At 43.6% G+C, this 21,003-nt stretch overlaps 1 protein-coding gene across 2 annotated transcripts; it reads right to left on the reverse strand.

The window, feature by feature from the left end:
* Nucleotides 1-1,707: 1,707 nt before the first annotated feature.
* On the reverse strand, nt 1,708-18,419 carry QNG1 (Q-nucleotide N-glycosylase 1). 2 transcript variants are annotated; one of them, XM_060235410.1, is made up of 5 exons: nt 18,075-18,419; nt 14,419-14,678; nt 9,807-10,002; nt 2,125-2,401; nt 1,708-2,063 (listed from the first exon to the last, which is right to left on the reverse strand). In XM_060235410.1, the coding sequence occupies exons 1-4, from the start codon at nt 18,415-18,417 to the stop codon at nt 2,169-2,171; spliced, it is 1,032 nt and encodes a 343-aa protein (XP_060091393.1). In that variant the 5' UTR covers nt 18,418-18,419; the 3' UTR covers nt 1,708-2,063; nt 2,125-2,168. The 2 variants fall into 2 exon arrangements, with proteins under 2 accessions (XP_060091393.1, XP_060091392.1); XM_060235409.1 differs by having other exon boundaries at nt 1,708-2,401.
* Nucleotides 18,420-21,003: the final 2,584 nt, after the last annotated feature.

A 21,003-nucleotide genomic window follows, 5' to 3' on the forward strand; every position in this document is an offset into this window, starting at 1 on the left:
TTCATTTTTAATTTTCAGAATTGTATTTGAAGAATTACAAAATTACAGTCCTTTTATTTATATTTTGAGGGTATTTATTTTTAATGAAGATGACTAGAAAAAATTACAATCCTGAAAACATGATATAAATAGATTAAGAAAATGAAACTTTTAAAATGAGACGAAATTCTAAAAGCATAGTAGCCCTGGAAAGCCTCTGTAGCACTTGTCAGTCCACATAGGGCAGGCTTGTATTGCAGTTACATTTAAAGTGTGTGGGGGGAGGGGGGTGGAATACCACAAATCAGATATTTTTAAAAGGCAGAAAAACATACAGAAAATGCAAAAGGTTTGTGATGTAGATCCACCTTTTTTAAAAAGTGAAAAAATCATAGCAATTGCAGATTCAATAGTTGTGTAGAACTAATCTCAGTGGTAGCTATACATATTAATTACATTTGCATGGCTCTGAGATCCTTGCAAGAAGTGTGTTTTAAGGCCTGTCTCACCTTACTGTTACTATATGGGAGCCATTCAAAAATTTAAAGTAATGTCCATATAGTAAGGCAAAACCCCCTCCGGATTCACTTTGCCTATCCTAAAAACTGGAGCTACACTGAAATGCAAAGAAACTGTGTTGTACAGAGTTGGGCCAACATAGTGGATAGTGTGGGATTCCAGGACACCCCATTTGAATTCCCAGTTGTACCATGGAAGCTTGCTGGATGACTTCACCCTGGCCAATCTCACAGGGTTATTGTGAAAAAATGGAGAAGGGGAAAATAAAGTTCTATGCCATGGACCCCCAACTTTTTGGAACCTGCGGGCACCTTTGGAATTCTGACATGGCGTAGTGGGCACAACCATAAAATGGCTGGCAATGGAGATAGAGCCAGACACAAAATGGCTGCTCCAGCTTTCTGTCAGTCACACTGTGAAGACCCTTGAGCTGCGGTAGCAACTACTGCCAAAGTGAGAATTTTAAAAATATTTACTATTTAATTTAATTATTTGCACAGCCCATCAAACCTCTATTGTCCAATCAGAAGCCTTGATGGGCAATAGCCCCACCTGGCTCTACACCTCTTCTAAAAACACTTGGTAGGCACCAGAAAAGGTGTCAATGGCCTCAAATATCACTTTGGGGACCCCTATTCTAAGCTATTTTGAATCCAAACTGGGTAGGAATGTGGGATATAAATGCAGACTCTTCTAAAGGCTCCTGTTCCCCTCAATGAAAATATGTTAGAACGATGCTTTGAGCTGCAGAATCCCACTGTGATATAGCAGGTGTGACTGAGACAGTAGTTTGTCCAAGATCATCTGGTGATTTCAGTGCTGTGCTAAGTGCGTAAAGGCATTTATGATTTGTTTGTGAAGCTGGTGTTCTTTTGAATGGACAGAAACTGCTGGAGACAAAGGAGGCTGTCAGAGCTTATTCAACAATTACAGCACCAGAGGAAGACTGTTAAAAAAATCTTCTGCATGTTGATATCTCCAAATAAGGACCGTAATGTTTTTAAGTGCTATTCTTTGTTTATAGATCCCCTCCGAACAATTGAGATGTTCACGCTTTTACTTCTGCCCAGATATATGACCACCTGAAAGCAATTTTAGTAACTTCTAAAAGGAATCACAGCAGTCTGCAGCAGCGAAGACAAAAATGTTCTTTGGTCAGTTTCATCAGATACATAAAGCAGAATCATGAAGGCACACACATACACATAATTAATTAGGAAACATTTACTGTTTGTGACTTCAGATGAAACTCACCTTATGAAAAGACACAATTAAGAAATATTGATTGTATTATTTCACACCATCTCTTTACTGAAACAATCTTGTCTGAATGCAAACAGCAACTTTAGCATAGTAACTATAGAAATAATACAGGCTGAAACAAAGTAATCAAAGAAGCAAACAATCAGTATGGAAAATTAAAATTCCTTTCCTGTGATACAGTGGACAGGACATGTTTACACTACAATAGCTAATAAAAGTCCAGAATGAGGGGAGAGGGGAAAACATGGGAATTCTCCCAGCTAAAAGTTTGCAAGTTTCAAATGTGTATGCAATCAATCAAGGTTTATTACAATCCAAGATCAGAAGCCAGAATCTAAATCAAAGCATGTATACAGAAAAAAGTATCTATAATTTTGAAACTGTATTTTTGTATTCTTCAAAGTATATTAATAGTATATGCAACGTACACAGTGAAAAGGAATTCCTTTCATGTCTTCCCTATGATCCCGAGCATAGTCCCACAGATAATAATCAAGGAGAACTGCATTGATTTTTTCACTCATGTTCTTGCCTTTCTTTTTATAAAGGTCCAGTAAGTGATTGCAAATGAGTTCACAGCACCAAATAGAACAACCCCGAATTTCCACTTCTTGTTTGTCTCCAGACTGAAACATGTGCCCTGTAGAATGCAGAAGACATGACTGAGATTAATATGACTAACAAGCCAGAGGTAAGGCTAAGGATTATTTTGCTGAATGTGCCGCTTATTTTAAACTACCTGCACACTGGATTTTAATCAGGGTTATGTGTCAGATTCAGATTATTTATTATTATGGTACATAACCAATAAAAACAATTTAAGAAGCCAATCCATTCAAATCCGATGTACAAAGTACTCAAACCTTTAGGCCTGGTTGTTACAGTAGTATAAAAATATTCAAAAAAGGGAGCTTTGCAAAATTTTAAAATATACAAAAAGGATAAAAATGGTCAACTTCAAAGTCCCTTCTTTCAAAATCATCACAAATTCTCCTGGCAGCCGCCAGAAATCTGGCGCAATCATACGTAAATTGGGAATTAGAGTCTGATAACAATATATTTCTAGTTTCGGAGTCCAAAAGGCCCCGGCATTTCTCTAGCAAAGAATGAATATACTTGACACGTATGCTTTTGTATAGTCCACACTCAAGCAAAACAATGGTCAATCATTTCCACTTTATCTATACAGCAAGGGCAAACCTGCTCTGCCATTGGCACCTTTCTATAACGGCCTTCTACGACTGCAGATGGAAAAATATTGCATCAGGCCATAGAAAAGGCCCTTCTGTGAGATGGTATTACTAGATTTGAAAGGTAAGGGGCTGGAGGGTCATGTATTATCTAACACATTAATTGTGTTAACGGCAAATCAATGGCTGCACTGCTAAATTAAAATACACAAAGACGCTACAACTGGGATGTGAAATACATTAACAAGTCCAAGCTCAAGACCTCTATCGTTGTTTGCTTATGATATCTGTTTATGCTCATCTTAATTGCAGTATAGCAGAATACTAAATACATATTTTCACATTTAATACAGTTCTTATTACACTTAGTATCACATAATATAGTTCTTGTTACACTACTTAATATCATATGACCAATATCAACTCTGAGAATTGTCACTACCCCTGAAGTGTCATTAAATTCTGATCCGTATCACACTCAGACTTTAACAAAAGATGGAGACATCTCTATATGAATTCAGAGCTATTATAAGAACCTGAAGTCCATTCTAAGAGTTAAAACTGTGTTTCATGCCATTTTACAGAGATAAAACAACATTTCTTAACAATCCTGTTATCTCTCTAAAGTACAGGACACACCCTAAGCTGTCTTATGAGAAGTGGGGATATAGGAAGCAAAGATGACTGGTCGCTCCACAAAGACAGGATATGGCATTCTGTTACTCCAAGTCCACTGCAGCTATCCTTCTTAATTGCTGCTGTATTCTTCTAGGTTGCTTATTCTTTTGGTTTTCATCAGAGTGATGAAAGAAGACAAAGAGACCTGTCATTGGTATCTCTAGTAACTGCAATGAGAAACATTTTAATAGGCAGAATAAGATGAATATGTGATAAATAAGGGGCTGCAAGCCTAATGAAGGCAATTATAGAAAATTATAATTGTATCTAAAATGCACCAGGAGTTAGGATACATCCCTGACTCCTAATAGCAATTTATAGATATCTAGACGAGGTGTGGCCAAAATTGCTCAACATAAGAGTCATATAGAATAAACGTCAGATGTTTGAAAGCTGCAAGACATGAACATCAGATGTTTGATAGTCGCAAGACGAGGGAGGGAAGGAAGAAAGGAAATAGATGGGGGAGAGGAGGAAAGAAACATTTTCAAAGCTGCTGGCTGGCTTGGCTTGACAAAGTGATTTAAAGAGAGAAATGCCTTCTCCGAGCTGGTGGATGGGGCAGTGGGGGCTTTCAAGAGCCACACAATATGTGTGAAAGAGCCATATGTGGCTCCTGAGCTGCAGTTAGGCTACCCCTGTTCTAGACAAAAACCACCTGCCTGGTAAAACTTTAAATTTACAGATATCTAAAGACAATTTATGTCAATCACATCATCAGAAGGAGCAACAGAACCCTTCAATAAAGTTTTTGATTCCTATCAAAATTAATTGCTAAACCTGATGTAACTTTAAAGTACTTTCTTTGACCACACTATTTTGTCATTGAGGGGAAAAGGGAAGCAAGGCTGTGATAGGGCAAGTTATGAGTACATAGTGTTTGAAAGGTCAGCAATTCAACTACAGATTTCTTGCACTTTAGTTACATCTTCAGTTTAGCAATGTGTCTGGGGTCCGGAAACTTGTTACAAGTCTTGGCTTGTAATATTATTGACACTATTGTTACAATAATTGTATTCCTTGTAGTGTATCCAGATAACGATACAACGCAATAACACAATAACATAAAACCAGCCAGCGCGGAGCGACGCAATAACACAATAACATAAACCCTGCGCGGAGCGACCGGGCTGTCCCCGGGCTGCTCAGCGCAGGGCACGAACTCCCAGCCAATCACCAGCTGTGGCGGGAAGTTCAACAGGCCAGGATTGGACTGGCCTGTCCGGAGGGAGGTTCCCAGAGTTGTACATAAGCGGGACCCGGCCCGCATATTCGCTCTCTTGTAACGTGCCTCCATTAAACCATGTTGCCCTACCAATGTCTCTGGTCTCAGTACGTTACAGTGGCGACGAAGGTGGGATTCTAGCCACATCGGCTACATCGGAGACAGGGCAACCCACAGGCCACGACCGCCGCCGCCATCAGCATGGCTCACCAAAGCGGTACCACCGGTCACATCGAGACATTCAACCCCGCGAATCCCGAGGCCTGGGAGTCCTACTCGGAACTGGTTGAATGCTACTTGAGGGCCAACCGGATCACAGAGAACAGCATGAAGAGGGACGTTCTCCTGAGCGTCTGCGGGGCGGCCACCTTCGAGATCGCTAAAGGTCTCTCGGCCCCCGCCCAACTCACGGGGAAGTCCTACGAGGAGGTCATCAGGCTCCTCACGGGCCATTTCTTGCCCCAACCTTCGCGGGTGGCCCGCCGGTTCCTTTTCCACAGGAGGGACCAAGCCACGGGAGAATTGGCCGCCGATTACCTGGCAGCCCTACGCCAGATCGCAGGCAACTGCAACTTCCCCCACCTGGAGGAGACCCTGGCCGATTGGTTCACCTGGGGCCTTCGTGACGAAAGGCTCCAGCAGCGGCTCTTCGCGAAGGAAGACCTCACCCTCCAGAGCGCCTTCAGTGAAGCCGTGGCGTTCGAGAGAACCGCGAGGACCTTCCCCAAGGCGAGGGCCAATGCGGTCCACCACGAGGAGCTGGACCCCGACCGTCCGGACGAGGGAGAAGCATTCCAGCTGCGCCGCCCAGCAGGGGCAACCAACCGCGCGCCACAAAAACCCCGAGCAGCCGAACGATCCCCAGCGGCGGAGAGACCGCCGGCCCCCAAGTGCGCCAGCTGTGGCGACCCCCACGACGGAAGGGGCGGCCAGTACCGGACCTGGGACTGCCGGAGCTGCGGAAAGACCGGCCACATTGCAAGGGTTTGCCGAGCCAAGCCCAACTGCCGGAGGCCGACCACGCACCACGAGTCGGCGGAGTTCCACTCCACAGCCTCCACAACCCTACAGGTACTGAACTTGCCCCTCGCCACACCCGACAAGATCAAAATGGCGGTCCTCATCGAAGGGAATCCCTGCCAAATGGAGGTGGATTCAGGTTCCTCCATTTCCATTATAGCAGAGGAGACCCTGAGGAAACTGTGCCCCCGCCAGCGGCTTCAATTAAGGCTGGCAGACTTCATACTCCGGGACTTTCAGAAGAATCCGGTGCAAATCGTGGGGTGGGCCCGGGTGCAAGTCGAGCGGGGGTCCTTCTACGGCCCGCTGGACATCCTGGTGGTAAAGCACCAGCTTACCACCCTGCTAGGACTGGCATGGTTCAAGCCCTTGGGGATCCGCTTGGAGGGGGTGGGGCAAACCCTAACACCCAGGGGGTTCGGGGAGATATGCCATGAGTTCCCAGACGTGTTCGACAGCTCCCTGGGGAGCTGCAAAGGGCCGGCCATCTCCCTACCACTAGACCCGACGGTCAGGCCGATCCGGCTCAAGGCGAGGCGGGTCCCGTTCGCCTTGAAACCAAAAATAGAGGCCGAACTAGACCGCCTCACTGCCCAAGGGGTCCTGGAGCCGGTGGATTACGCCACCTGGGAGACTCCCATCGTAACCCCGATTAAGCCAAACGGGGAGGTGCGGATCTGTGCCGACTACAAGTGCACAATAAATAAGGCACTGCAGGATAACCCCTACCCAGTGCCGGTGCTGAGCCACGTCTTGGCTGCCCTAGCAGGGTCTAAGCTCTTCGGGAAGCTGGACCTGGCACAGGCCTACCAACAGCTCCCGGTAGATACTAAGATGGCGGAGGCCCAAACTATTGTGACACACAGGGGGGCCTTCCGAGTGCGGAGGCTACAGTTCGGGGTTAGCGTTGCTCCGGGGATTTTCCAAAGTATAATGGACGCTCTCCTTAAAGGGATCCCCGGAGTCCAACCGTTCTTCGATGACGTTTTAATCGCCGCCCCGGACTCCGAAGAATTCGGCAACCGCCTAAGAGAGGTGCTCCGCCGATTCCAGGCAGCGGGTCTCAAGGTCAAGAGGGAGAAATGCTTGCTGGGGATACCACGGGTGGAGTTCCTGGGTTTCGCCGTAGACGCAGTGGGAATCCACCCAACGGAGGAAAAGACCCGAGCCATCGTGCAAGCCCCGGCCCCCACCTGCAAAGCGGAGCTACAAAGCTTCTTGGGGGTGCTTAATTTTTACCATTCATTCCTCCCCCACAAGGCAGCCCTAGCAGAACCTCTACACCGGTTGCTGGACAAAAAAGCCCCTTGGGTTTGGGGCAAACAACAAGCCGCCGCGTTTCAGGCGGTCAAGGATGTCCTGGTGTCCAATGCGGTGCTCCACCATTTTGACGAGGGCCTCCCCGTCATCCTGGCTTGCGATGCGTCACCTTATGGGTTGGGAGCAGTCCTGGGGCACCAACTCCCGGACGGGAGGGAGGTACCGGTAGCGTACTACTCCCGCACACTCACACCGGCCGAGCGCAATTATGCGCAGATAGACAAGGAGGCTCTGGCAATCGTGGCGGGGGTCCGCAAGTTCCATGATTATCTGTATGGGCGGAGGTTCACAATAGCTACGGACCATAAGCCGCTCTTAGGTCTGTTGGCCCCAGACCGCCAAACCCCCCAAATACTCTCACAGCGCGTGTTGAGGTGGAACCAATTCCTCAACTCATACACGTACACACTGGTCCACCGGGCCGGCAAGGCTATGGGCCACGCGGACGCGCTCAGCAGTTTGCCTCTACCCGTCACAGAACCTGACCCAGCCCCCACACACCTGGTCATGTTGGTCGAATCCCTCCCGGAACAGCCCCTCCACGCCGCAGAGATCGCAAAGGCTACAGGGAGGAACAAAACAATGGCAAGGGTTCTCGACTGGGTGGTGAGGGGGTGGCCAGAAGGGAACATGGGGGAAGAGTTTAAGCCCTACAAAATGAGGAGAGAGGAGTTAGCAGCCCACAAAAGGTGCATCTTATGGGGAAGCAGGGTGGTGGTCCCCCCCCCCCGCTGCAGAAGCGAGTTCTGGAGTCACTCCACGAGACCCACCCTGGCATAGTCAGGATGAAGGCTCTAGCCAGGAGCTATGTCTGGTGGCCGGGGATGGATGAGGAGATCGAGAACTGGGTGTGGAGGTGCAGCGCACGTCAGGACTCACACCCCGAGCCACCAAGCGCCCCGGTCACACGGTGGGAAACCGTGGGAAACCCTGGTCCAGGCTCCACTTAGACTTTGCCTTCCAGGGACAGATCTTTCTGATCATGGTGGACGCCTACACCAAATGGCTGGAGGTCATTCCAGTAGCGTCCACTTCATCAGCAGCCGCAATACGGGCACTACGCCGGGCCCTTAGCACCCATGGTATTCCGGACACTATAGTCACAGACAACGGGGCGGCTTTCACCTCTGGGGACTTTCAGGCATTCCTGCAGAGGTACTTGATTAGACACATAAGGTCTGCCCCGTTCCACCCGGCCACCAACGGACAGGCGGAGCGAATGGTCCGAACGACCAAGGAAGCCCTGGGCCGGATAGTGCAGGGGGACTGGGACCACAGACTAGCCGCCTTCCTGTTCGACAACCCCGTAACCCCCAACCCGGTCACGGGGGTGAGCCCGGCAGAACTTCTCATGGGGCGCAAACTCATCACGAGGCTTGACAGGCTACACCCCGACCGAGCCTCGGACATCCGAGGGTCCCCGGAGGTCCGGGAGGCAGCCCGAGGGTTCTTCGCGGGGGACCCCGTGTTCGCACAAAACTACGCCCAGGGACCCATGTGGGTGGCGGGTCGGGTGAGGCAGGTAATTGGGACCCGTCATTACGAGGTATCCACAGAGGGGGGCCAGACTCTTCGGCGGCACATCGACCAGCTGCGCTGCCGCACACTACCGGAAGGGCCGATCAACGTGGAGGAGGAAGTACCCGGGGGAGAACCGGCTAGGGGTCTGCCAGAGGCCACAGCACCAGCACCGACCCTGCCCGCCAGTGAACTCCCTGGACCAGCAGAGGCCGAGCGACCCACAGAGATCGACCAGCAACCCACAGCAGCCTCGGCCCCCGGAGAGACTCCCGCGGCCGAAGCAGCGCCGACACCACAGGCAGCTCCTAGACGATCCACCCGGGAGCGCCGACCTCCCGCCTACCTAAGAGACTATGTACAGCAACTAGGGGGGGAGGGGTGTAGTGTATCCAGATAACGATACAACACAATAACACAATAACATAAAACCAGCCAGCGCGACCCTGCGCGGAGCGACCGGGCTGCTCAGCGCAGGGCACAAACTCCCAGCCAATCACCAGCTGTGGCGGGAAGTTCAACAGGCCAGGATTGGACTGGCCTGTCTGGAGGGAGGTTCCCGGAGTTGTACATAAGCGGGACCCGGCCCGTGTGTTCGCTCTCTTGTAACGTGCCTCCATTAAAGCATGTTGCCCTACCAACGTCTCCGGTCTCAGTACGTTACATTCCTATTACACAAAATATCTCACAAAGCAGCCAAAACCCCAAGCAAAGCTGATGCCACAGATCAAAGGCCTGCGCTCTCACTCTACACCTTCTTCATTACTCAAAATCTATTAATGAATTGCTTTAATTGAGACTTTAGTTTTGCCATTACATCCCAATCAACAAGCTATGGTTTGGTTTTCCCACCAAATCAAGATTGAACACTAATTTCAGAGGATTATAATCCTGATTAGGAGGAGAAGCACAAATCATTGTTGGTAAATTCAGATGTGATGTCAAACTCTGACTATCACTAAATCAAGGCAACTAATTTAATCACAGTACTGAAAGGGAGGTAGGAACATGCAAGCACTGTGGTTTGGGGTTACAGCTGAACAGGCAATACAATTATTAAAGAGTTCTTGATGATACTGAATAAAGTTTCATACCTTCCTTGAGTTTTTTCATTAGGTCATCAGAATATTTCATGGCTCCTAGATGAACTAGAACTTGAGGTATCCTATAATCAGCAAATATGGTTACACTGGAAATGTCACTGAAGCATCCATCGCCTTTTCCCTCCAATACACTCCATGTGTCAGCAACAAGGATCTGCGCCCGTTTGTAAAAAGCCACCTTCTTACCCTGGCAAGCAAAGAGGAGGAAAACAAAACTGAATGCTTTCAAGGTTTGTTTCAACAAATTTTAGCTTTAACTTCTACCATTGCCAAAAACAATGGGGAAACTGTGGCAGCAAATCTTATTCTTTGCCTAGCATACCAATTAGTTTCTGTCACAGTATATGCATTCTTTTACACATTGATTAGGGTAACTTACTTCAACTACACAGGGTTTTTGAAAACAAAAAAGCAAAGGTGTATGCACTTAATTTTTTACAATGATGTCTGCAATTCTATTCATGTTGTGTTTTTGTCATCTTTTAAAATTATAGATGAAGTGCCAAATTAGACATATGCCAAACTGGACTTATTTAAAGCAACACATTTCTGCAGTGTTTATCAGACCAAGATGCAGTTGAAACTTCACAGTGACTGTTTTCTCTTTGCTGCCACTGACACATCTACAACCATCTGCTTGATGGCTGCATCAAAATCCCAAAAGCAACACTGCAATGAGTAGCTGTTCCAGAGCATTCACACCCAACTCCTGCAAAGTGTAAAACAGAGTTTTGCTGTTACTAGTTGCTCCAAGATAGGGATGACGATGTGCATTCTAATCTATACCCACCAGAAAGATCCTTCAGATATGCAAGCTAAAGAAGCTTACAGAACAGATTCTTGCTCACTTTTTCCTTACCCTAGCATCTCTGCACACCCAAAACTCCTCTTTTCACCCTTGTACATAAAATATTATACAGCAAGGAGAGGGTGATAAAGAGGAGGAAGTGGGCAAAATCGCTCTGCCCCTTGCTCTTGCACAATAAATTTTCCTTCCTTGTTGCAGTTAAAATATTAAGCAATAAGCATTTGTCTACCAGTTATACGTTGGCTTGGAAAACTGGCAAAGGGTTACCTGGGCACTCCAGGATCATCTGTGCCTACAGATTATGAGCTTTCCAATGCTGGTTTATCTGCATGCCAAATTGGTGCCAGAGCATGATAACGTGTTAATTTTTCTTAACAAAAATGAGTAATAGAGCTGAGAATATGTAAGACAATGTGTGTGAGGTAGACAGATCATGAGCTTGTAAATGTTTAAACAATAAAATGTTTGATAGTCTAAAAGGTTGCTTTGTTAAGTGAAATTTACATTCCTACTGCAGTTCTCCTACAGCATTTTGATCATAAAGCCCCGAGTGTGACCAACATCATCAAGGATACAGTTTAAAACATAATTATGTGGCAACCACATTGTAATCAACAAGGCTTACTTTCACTTATTAGGATTAGAATCAGCAAATTATTTTATTCAGAGTGTTTTTAATGTTTTGGATATGTATTTTTATTAAAGTGGAAAAGTCCAATTAATTTTCTTCACTTTAATCCCATCTCACACTACTTGTTATTTATTGCAAAGCTCTGCAACATCTTAGTCTGTTGCTAGGGAAACAGTGTTGACAATTTGAACCAACAATAGCATCCATCTTGTTATAACTGGTGAAAATTTGATTTGCCTTCAGAATATGCAACTTAGGAGAAAATTCTAGATAATTCTAGTTCACAGTCCAATTGTGTAAAGGTGTATGACCTGATTTTTATCTACAGTTTGTAACTTGCCTTTAAAATCACTCAATATCTTCTTGTTACACCAGTGCAGGTTCCTCCCCCCCCCCCCGCAAAGGAAATATATAACGTGTTTTCTATTTATTGGAAATTGTTTTATTTTAATCAGAAAGGTAAATTTGATAAAGATTTTCAAAACAAAGGCATGAGTAAGTTGGACCACTGAGATGTATTTAAGAACTCCCTTTAACTACATGTACATGTGTTGCATGTGTGTATATAAATATATGTAAAATGTGCTTTTGAGTTGCTTCAAATTTAAGGTGACTCTATGAATTTATGACCTCATTAACAGTCTTGCTCGGGTCTTGCAAACTGAAGGCTCTGTCTTTCATTATTGTCAATCTTTATTGAGAGTACCTGTTTTTTTCCCAGTAGTAAGTATATAAGAAATATTTTTTTTCTACTTGAGACTAAGCAGGAAAGCCTAAAGTGAATATTTTACATTATTAAATATTTTTCCTTTGAGTTTAACATACTTGGTGTTCCATTTAAGACCTTACAAAATAAATTCGTAAAAATTAAGGATGCATTTTCTATCACTACACTTTGTGTCCAATTAATACTGCTGATAATGATTCTTTTGAAACAATATGTGAACTTTGAATTTTAAGAGCCAGTTGAAACTGTATGAAACTAAAAATGGCTGAAAAATGCTTTCTGTGCTTTCCATGTTACAGTGGTGATCCTGCAGAGCCTTCCATCTAACTGCTACCATGAACGTGCAGCACTGTCTCTGTGTGGTCAAGGCTATTCATGTGGTAAAATGAATTTTGCTGTTGTATAATGCACAGTCACACAGAAGCACTTTTGGGACCTGCATGTATGTCTCAATAGGACACTCAGAAGCTTCTGAGGCAAATGACAGAACTCTAGCATAAGCCGGAAGGGCTGGCCTGTCCATTACGCAGTCTAGGGTGCGGCCATGGGGTGGGCTGGGTTGGCTCTCCCTCCACCTTCACCTCATCAGTGAGGGGAATGGGCAAGTGTGCATGCCACCCAGCCACCATCACTCAGCCCAGCTGCCATCGCTTCTGGAAATGACAGTGATTGGGCAGCATGCACGCTCTGTGGTGCAGGTACTGCTACTGCGGAACTCACCCTCACTGGGGGTGAGGGAGGAATGGTACCGGAGGTAGGGCGGAGCCTCACCTTGGGCCAGGACTGGATCTACATGTTTTTTGAGGGGCGGAAAAATTAAAAAATGACACCCCCTTATGGGCCATTCTATCTTATGGTCCGATAGAATGCAATGGACTCCATACCCAATTTGGCGCCCCTCCCTCTGGTGGCGCCCAGGGCAAGCACCCCCCTCTGCCCCCCCTTCCTAGATCCAGCCCTGTCTTGGGCACCAGACACTCTGAGGCCGCCCTGTAAGCTGGAGAACACTGCATTGGAGACTCCTTGATATACAAAGCCAAAGAGGCTCTTACACACAACTTCAGTTTATTTAGTTCTTCCATCCTACTGTATTCAAACCCAGTGCAAGGCCTATGACAAACTGAGGACTAGAATAAGATGAGAGAACTCTAATACGGTGGCAGGGGAGAGGGTGTCAAAATCAGAATCATTCCCCATATGAATAAAGAACATTAGGAGAAAGAGCTACATTGTGCTAGTGTTCCACTTAGAGAGAATTAACACAGGAGAATGTTGTTGTATTGCCGCAGTGATGTAGCTCGCTGTTGTGCAACCGTTTCTCCATTTGTCTCCTCAGGTCTTTAGTCTTTAAAGATGTTATATATCTAACTGGCAATGATTCCAGCATTGTGGAAATCCATTTTCACCTAAGAAAATCTGGTGCTGGCTCCTAGGAACTAGAAATTTTATCAGCCTTGCTGGCTACTAATGTAAGCACATTAGTGCAATATGTGAAATATGATAAGAGCCTGTCAGGAGAGGGTCAGATATAAATCTGATTTAAAAAAAAGAAAGAAAAAAAAGAAAGAATGATGTGCAATCAAGGATTTATAAAAATGTCTCTGAAAACAGCAAATGAAACTTAACATGCAGAAAACTGTCAGTGCTGCAGTGATGTGAGCTCACCCGCATTCTTCCAGATATGGGCTTGATTTTATTAATCAACCTCTGAAATCCTGAAATCCAAAATTTTACAATAAAAACCCTACACTCTGCAATTCTAATAAATTATTCAAACTACTCACAATAGTGTATACCTCCATGAAAATCTTGAACTATAATGTCAAGTCTCAAATTCAAAATTTCAAGAATGAAATAATGCATGTTATTGATGAAATGTTGTATGTTTAGTGAGTGTTTAGCATTTTCCATATGAATTTAATAAAATATTTAATAGGTATTTTTACCCATGAATGCAGGCATCATGCCAAGTCAATGTTAAGAACTTTACAGTTTGGTATTCTATTCAAATTGACAAACTGCTAAGCAAAAACTGAACCTGGAACTATGGTTTGAAGTGGGTTTGCAAATCATAGTTTCTGACTGCCTGATGCAATGTTCACATTCAAGGCCTATTTTAGAAATGTTGCTCTGTTTCCTGAAGCCATTACACGGAAACATGGGTACTAAGATGATGGGAAACAAATGCAGAGAAACAGCTCCCAGTCATGGTTTGCTTGATTTTTTGGAAGCAGAAAACCTTGTTCTGGGTTCTCTGGGTTGCCCAGTCCTGCCAGATGTACATCCCACAACTCTCAATCCACCTGTAATTCCATCAGGCCTCAAAGTGTCTTCACACCTCCCAGGAACAGCTTAACAAAACAGTGAGGGAGAGGCCTTTTAGGCCCTAATTTTATTTATTGCCAGCATTTACTATTGCCAAGCTCAAAATACTTACCTGAAAAGTAGCCTCATCCCTAAATGATGGGAAATTTTCCACAATAAGCTGTAGCAATTTTTTAGCACTTTTTCCACTTTGTTTAACACATGTGAGGAAAGAGCCTCCAAATTTCTCCAGAAGAACTGTCCCAGTTTCATTAAGCACACGATGCCTTTCCTCAAGCAAAGGCATGGGGACATCTGTGTCTGAGCGAAATGCATGCCTCACCTGCTCCAATGTCATGGTAGCATAATATGAAGCACTAGTAATGGGTATTCCTTCAGAAAATAAAATTAAATAAGAAAAAAACACCACAATGAGAACAACCATACTAGATCATACTAAAGGCCCATCAAATCCAACATTTTGTTCCCAGTGTCCCACCAGCTTCCTCTAGTAAGCCAACCTAGATAACTGCAAAACCAGCCTCCTACCTGTGCTCCGTAGCAACCGATACATGGAGGCATAATGCAATAATATACAAGAACATATTAATATAACAAAAGTCCTGCCACCGTGGTCCATATAGACCAGCATCCCATTTCACACAGCAGCCAACCAATTGCTCTGGAGAGCAAGGCCTTCCCTTTCTGCTGCCTCCTAGCACTGGTATTCAGAGGTTTCCTTCTAGTAGCCACTAATAGCCCCCCCCTCCCCATGAATCTGCCTAACCCTCTTTAAAAGTTCATGGCCATAATTACTCCACTAGCTGAGAAATTCAGTTTAATGACTCATTGAATAAAGTATTTCCTTTTGTCTATTCCCAAAACTATTTCCCAATAATTTCACTGGGTGCCTTCTTCTAGTATTATGAAAGGGGAAGGGGAGCTCCTTCTATCCACTCCTCTCCCTCACATCCATAATTTTATAAACTTCTATTTTGTCTTCCTTTAGCCATCTTTTTTCTAGACTGAGAAGTCACAGACTGTCCAGCATTTCCTAATAGGAAAGGTGCTCTAACCACCTAATCATCATGGTTGCCCTTCTTTGTACATTTTCCAGCTCTACAATATCCTTTTTGAGATACGGTAACCAGAACCGCACACAGTATTCCAAATAAGGCTGCACCATAGCTTTATGCAAGGCTATTACAACACTGGCTGTTTTATTTTCAATCCAATCCAGGACCAGATCTACATGTTTTTTTTTTGGGGGGGGGGGCAAAATTAAAAAATGATGTGCCCCCTTATGGGCCCATTCTATCTTATGGATCCATAGAATAGAATGGACTCCATACCCAATTTGGCCCTGATCCAATCTAATAATTCCTAGCATGGTTTGCCTTATTTTACTGCTTCCACACACTGGGTCTACATTTTCATTGAGATTTCCACAACAAACCCAAAATCAGTTTCAGTCTCAGTAAATTCAGACCCCATCAGCATATATTTAGAATTAGGGTCAAAACCCCCGAAAAACTAATGCGCATCACTTTACACTTACCTACGGTGAGCTTCATTTCCCACATGGTTTTCCCACTTTCCTGATTTAGAGAGATCCTCCTGTAGCACATCACAATCCAACTTGATTTTTACCATCCTGAATAAATTTGTTACAATCTACATACATATATACTACAATGCTCAACCCTAATAGAATCAGCTCCAATAACAATTATTGTGGGAAGAAGTTGTTCACTGCCATTCCTTGAGACAATTTATTCCTACATCCTGCTTTCTAATTTAATCAATTTTAATCCATAGGAGGACCTATCCGCTTATCTCATTACAGCTAACCTTATTCTGGAGTCTATGATGCTACCTACCTTGTCAACCCCCGAGACTATGGGGATGGACTCCAGTGTCCTTTATAGGAAGATCTATGTGGCCTTAGTTCTGGGGAGCGGAGGGTATTAAACCCATGCTGTATCCTTTGTCTCCCACACAGCCTGGTAGAGAGAGGCTGGGCATGTCTGTCTTGGCCTTTTGCTGACTCTCCTTTTAAAGGAATCACTGAAACCCATTAAGAACCATTGGGTGTGTGCCATCTGGACTCGGAGACCTGTTCATTCTCAACTTGCCTAGTAGTTCTGAAATTCACTTCTAGTCACCTTAATTTGACTCAGTTGTTTAGAACCTTTTCTGAAAACAATAGCTCTGGTGTGGGTGATGACCAATTCAGCTCATATCTGCCAACAAAAATACTGCTTACATTTGGACAGGTGGGGTAGAAGGAACTGGCACTTTTAAGAAGTGAGGATGTAAGTCTTACCTTCCTTGCCAAGCCACTTCTATAGTTTCTTTGAACTCTACCCCAACCCCCCTCAAACGCTCTGTCATACTGGCTCTCCCTCAGCTTCGCCTGTTGGATTGAATTCCACGTGCATGGACTGTATAACAAACATGAGATATCAGGAACAAACAATGAAAATGTTCCTGCCCTTGTGAGTAAGCAGAATTTGCTGTCCAAGCAAAAGAACTCATCCCGAGGACTTTGCAGCCACACCACATCTTGTTTAACCCATGCAACACAGCCCCATGAACTAGGTCTATTCAATGGGGCTTACTCCCAGGAAAATGTTCCTAGGACTGCATTGTTACTTAATGAGCTAGGGACTCTGGTTTTGTGTTGTGCTGGTATGCTAACTAAGCACCCTCAGCTGCTTTGCACAGGTAACAAACAATTCAGTTTAACGGAAAGAGCTGTGCACATGAAGGTCTGCAGGGTGAATTCTTTTGCCCCGCCAGCATAAAACTGGCATAACATTTCCAACAATAATTTGGCTTGCAATCAGAAACAGAGCACTGGATCACATGGATAAAAGTGACCTACCCAGGGCTACAGAGTAATAAAGCAAAAGTGAGGACTGAAACACAAACTAAACCTACTCCCCATGTGTTCCTTGCCTTTAGTTTAAAAGGAAATGATATAGAAATTCCAAGTTATTTAAGAACAAGGCACAGCATCAAAAACAGACAATAGCTGCCACAGGGGCCAGCCACTCATCCTAGCTGCCTTCAGGCTCTGGTTTCCACTGAAGGGGCCTGCTGGTGGCAACCCTTTTTTGTTATTGTATGCCAATACCCTAGCCTCAAAGCAGTGGTAAGACTCTGCACACTATGCATTCAGAATAGTGATGGCAGAATCTTAAACCTACACTTGAAGATGACTGATGCTAAGAATGCAATCCACATAACTTTTAAAATTATTAGGCATTACACAATTGTGTTCTGGGCTTTTTGGATTTACTTTTGGACCAACATAGTTGTAACAACTTGAATGATGCTAACCTAGCAAAATGTTGCCTTGAATTAAGAACATAAGAGAAGCCATGTTGTATCAGGCCAATGGCCCATCCAGTCCAACACTTTGTGTCACACGGCGGCCAATATATGCGTGTATGTGTGTGTGTATATATATATACACACACACACACACACACACATATATATATATACACACACACACACACACACACACTGTGGCTAATAGCCACTGATGGACCTCTGCTCCATATTTTTATCCAATCCCCTCTTAAAGCTGGCTATGCTTGTAGCCGCCGCCACCTCCTGTGGCAGTGAATTCCACGTTAATCACCCTTTGGGTGAAAAAGTACTTCCTTTTATCCATTTTAACCTGACTGCTCAGCAATTTCATTGAGGAAATTCAGGAATCCCTCCTTAAATCTAAATAACTGTCCTACTGTCTCTTAGTTTTGAAAATTAGGAACTAACCTTCATCAAGTGCTCGGTTGACAGCAGCACAAAGAGACCAGTAACCACTGTACATTTTGCCCTTATACTTCACCAGACATTTATGGTCTTCACACTCAGACCAAAAGGAAAAATTGAGTGCATCTACAAGGAAAACCCAGTTCACTGCATCTTCACTCACTACTTGAGGATTCAGTTCATGAGAAGACTTCCATCCAGCAATACTGAAGTCCTTTTCTAAGACTTTATCAAACAACATTTCAGCAACTTTCCGCACACCATCTTCTTCCACATATACATCTTGGCTGTTCTGCATTATAAACTTGGCAGAATCTTTAGGGTTCAGAAATGCTTCCATGTTCATCCTGAGTAAAGAAAATAAGTCTTCACTAGAGAGATGTGGAGACCAAGGAGAGGAAATCCTGGAAAAAATTCAGACACCCTCCCGCCCCACTTTTTGTAATGATTCCAATGGAAAATTTGTAAAATTTGTGGAGCACTAAAAAAAATCCTATTTTTGAAAGAGTTAAATGCTTTCTAATATAAGGTTTTACTAATTCAAAGTGTGTAGCGCAGATTTTTATGTCAAGCTATAGAACTAGAAAATGATTACATACACACTTCCAAGGATGTCTATTTAACTCAACATCCAAACGCTGGTAGCCCTTTAAGATAATTCCTGTTCACATAATATGCTTTGTTGTTTAATTTTTTTCAGATTTTTCCTCCTCTAACACAGCAAAACTGGACACATTTCCCAATGTAGAATAGGATGTAGTCAAAGAGACATTTTAAGTTAAAGTTCATGCAAACAAAGGGATTAAACAAGGCTGTGTGTTGGCCCCTTTTCTGTTTAACCTCTTTCTTAATGACCTTGCTCCCTTTTTGTCAGATATCGATCATCATAGTCCTAAACTCGGTGCCAGACATGTTCCCTTACTTTTATATGAGGACGATACAGTTTTACTATCTTGTTTCAGAATTGGATTAAAATGCTTGCTTGCCCGTTGTATCACTTTCCTTAACTACAATAAGCTCCTTTTGAACTATGACAAATCTAACATTGTTGAATTTTCCAAATCTTGGAAACCAATTAAATGGTCAATAGGTGGCAAAGAGATGGAACAAATACTATAAATATTTAGGAATTCATTTCCAATATAACTCACTTTGGACTAATCACCGTAACTGTATAATTAAGTCAGTCAATGTTAACGTTGCACCTATTCAGCGCTTCTTTTATAGTAGAGGCAATCAGTTTTCCCAGCTGCGCTAAAAATCTTTAAGGCTAAAGTGATACCACAGCTCTTATATGCGGTCCCAGTTTGGATCACAGCCTTGGACAACAACATTGAAGGTGTCCAATCAAAATTTCTACGGAAAATCCTGGGATTCCCGAAGTGTGTACCATATGCAGTTCTATGTTTAGAAACAGGGATGAATCTTGTGGAAACACAAGCATGGCTAATGTTATTTAAATATTGGTTACGGCTACATTTCTACTCTGATTCGGAGAGCCTTCTATATCAACTGCTCTCAGAATCCAATATGTCAAATTGGTTAGTATTTATTGAGAGGAAAATTAAGTCTATGGGCATTGATATAGTTCACTTTTTATGCTATCCCTAAAAGATGCATTCTTGAAATTTAGGCTTAGAATCTTGGATATCGAAATGCAAACATTATATAGGCTGGCCAACAAAACTTGCTCCCCGCTGAATTTTGAACTTCCTCTTTCTGTAGGGAAATTAGTATCATATTTCTCCTCTCTGCAAGCACCATAACAACGGCATGCTTTCTCGTTAACGAGAAGCAATGCATTACCATCTGCTATTTTATTTGGCAGATTTAACAGGATTGATTACTCTGCCAGACATTGTCTTTGTAATCCCAAATGTATCGAAACTATCTCCCATGTATTATTGAATTGTCCCCTTTATGATGATATTCGTCGTACATATTTGAAAGATATTTTAGCAGATATGTTGAGCTGTGCTGATTCAGGCAAAGTCTACAGACTTTTAAATGACACCTGCCCTGAGTTAACTTTAACGGTTGCCGAATTTCTTCAACAGGCCATGGAAATCCGACAGTGACTGGCTCTGGAATGACCATATCTTATTTGTTTTATTCATTTAATTTGTTAAACTTGAAATTACATATATTTTACTCATTTTATGTACATTAGCTCCCCTGCATACTCTCTTATCCAGGATTTTATATTACTTATATTGTTATTAGTACTGCTAAATCTGTTTTATGCCAATAAAGGCTTGTTGTTGTTGTTGTTGTTAAAGTTCATGCATTTTATAGATCCAGGTGGGTAGCTGTGTTGGCCTGAAGCTACAGAACAGGTTAGAATCCAATGGTACCTTTAAGACCAACACATTTATTTTTATTCAGGGTGCTCATGAAAGCTTACACCCTGAATAAAAAATAATTGTTGGTCTTACAGGTGCCATTGGATTCTAACTTCTTCATGCATTTTATGTTGTTTAAGTGGGAAATTAAGTTAAGGTTTGATATGAAATAAGTATTGAATGTATTTCATATTTTCCTCAAAATTCAGGAAAAAAATCGCCCCATAGCTTCAACATTTCTGTAATTTTTCATCTGTTTTTCTGTTTAATAGAGCATGTATTAGTATCCCAGACATCAAGGCTTTTTTTCTGGAAAAAGTGCTGGAACTCTCAAGAGGGAAATGAAGGAGAAATACACAGGTGCCACATGAGTTTTTGAACATCCTTGGGAATTTTATTTCCATGAAGAGGTTCTGGAACTCTGTCTGCATTCTCTCAGAAAAAAAGCCCTGCCAGACATCATAAAACTGACATAAAAATACACAAATATTTTTCAGTGATTCACTGTTACAATCAACGTATTTCTCATCATACGTGGCTCTTAAGCAAGTTTGGCCACCCCTGGTCTTAACTGATTGTGTTGGTTCAAA

The sequence above is a fragment of the Heteronotia binoei genome, chromosome 4, assembly GCF_032191835.1.
Source record: "Heteronotia binoei isolate CCM8104 ecotype False Entrance Well chromosome 4, APGP_CSIRO_Hbin_v1, whole genome shotgun sequence".
Taxonomy (NCBI): domain Eukaryota; kingdom Metazoa; phylum Chordata; class Lepidosauria; order Squamata; family Gekkonidae; genus Heteronotia; species Heteronotia binoei.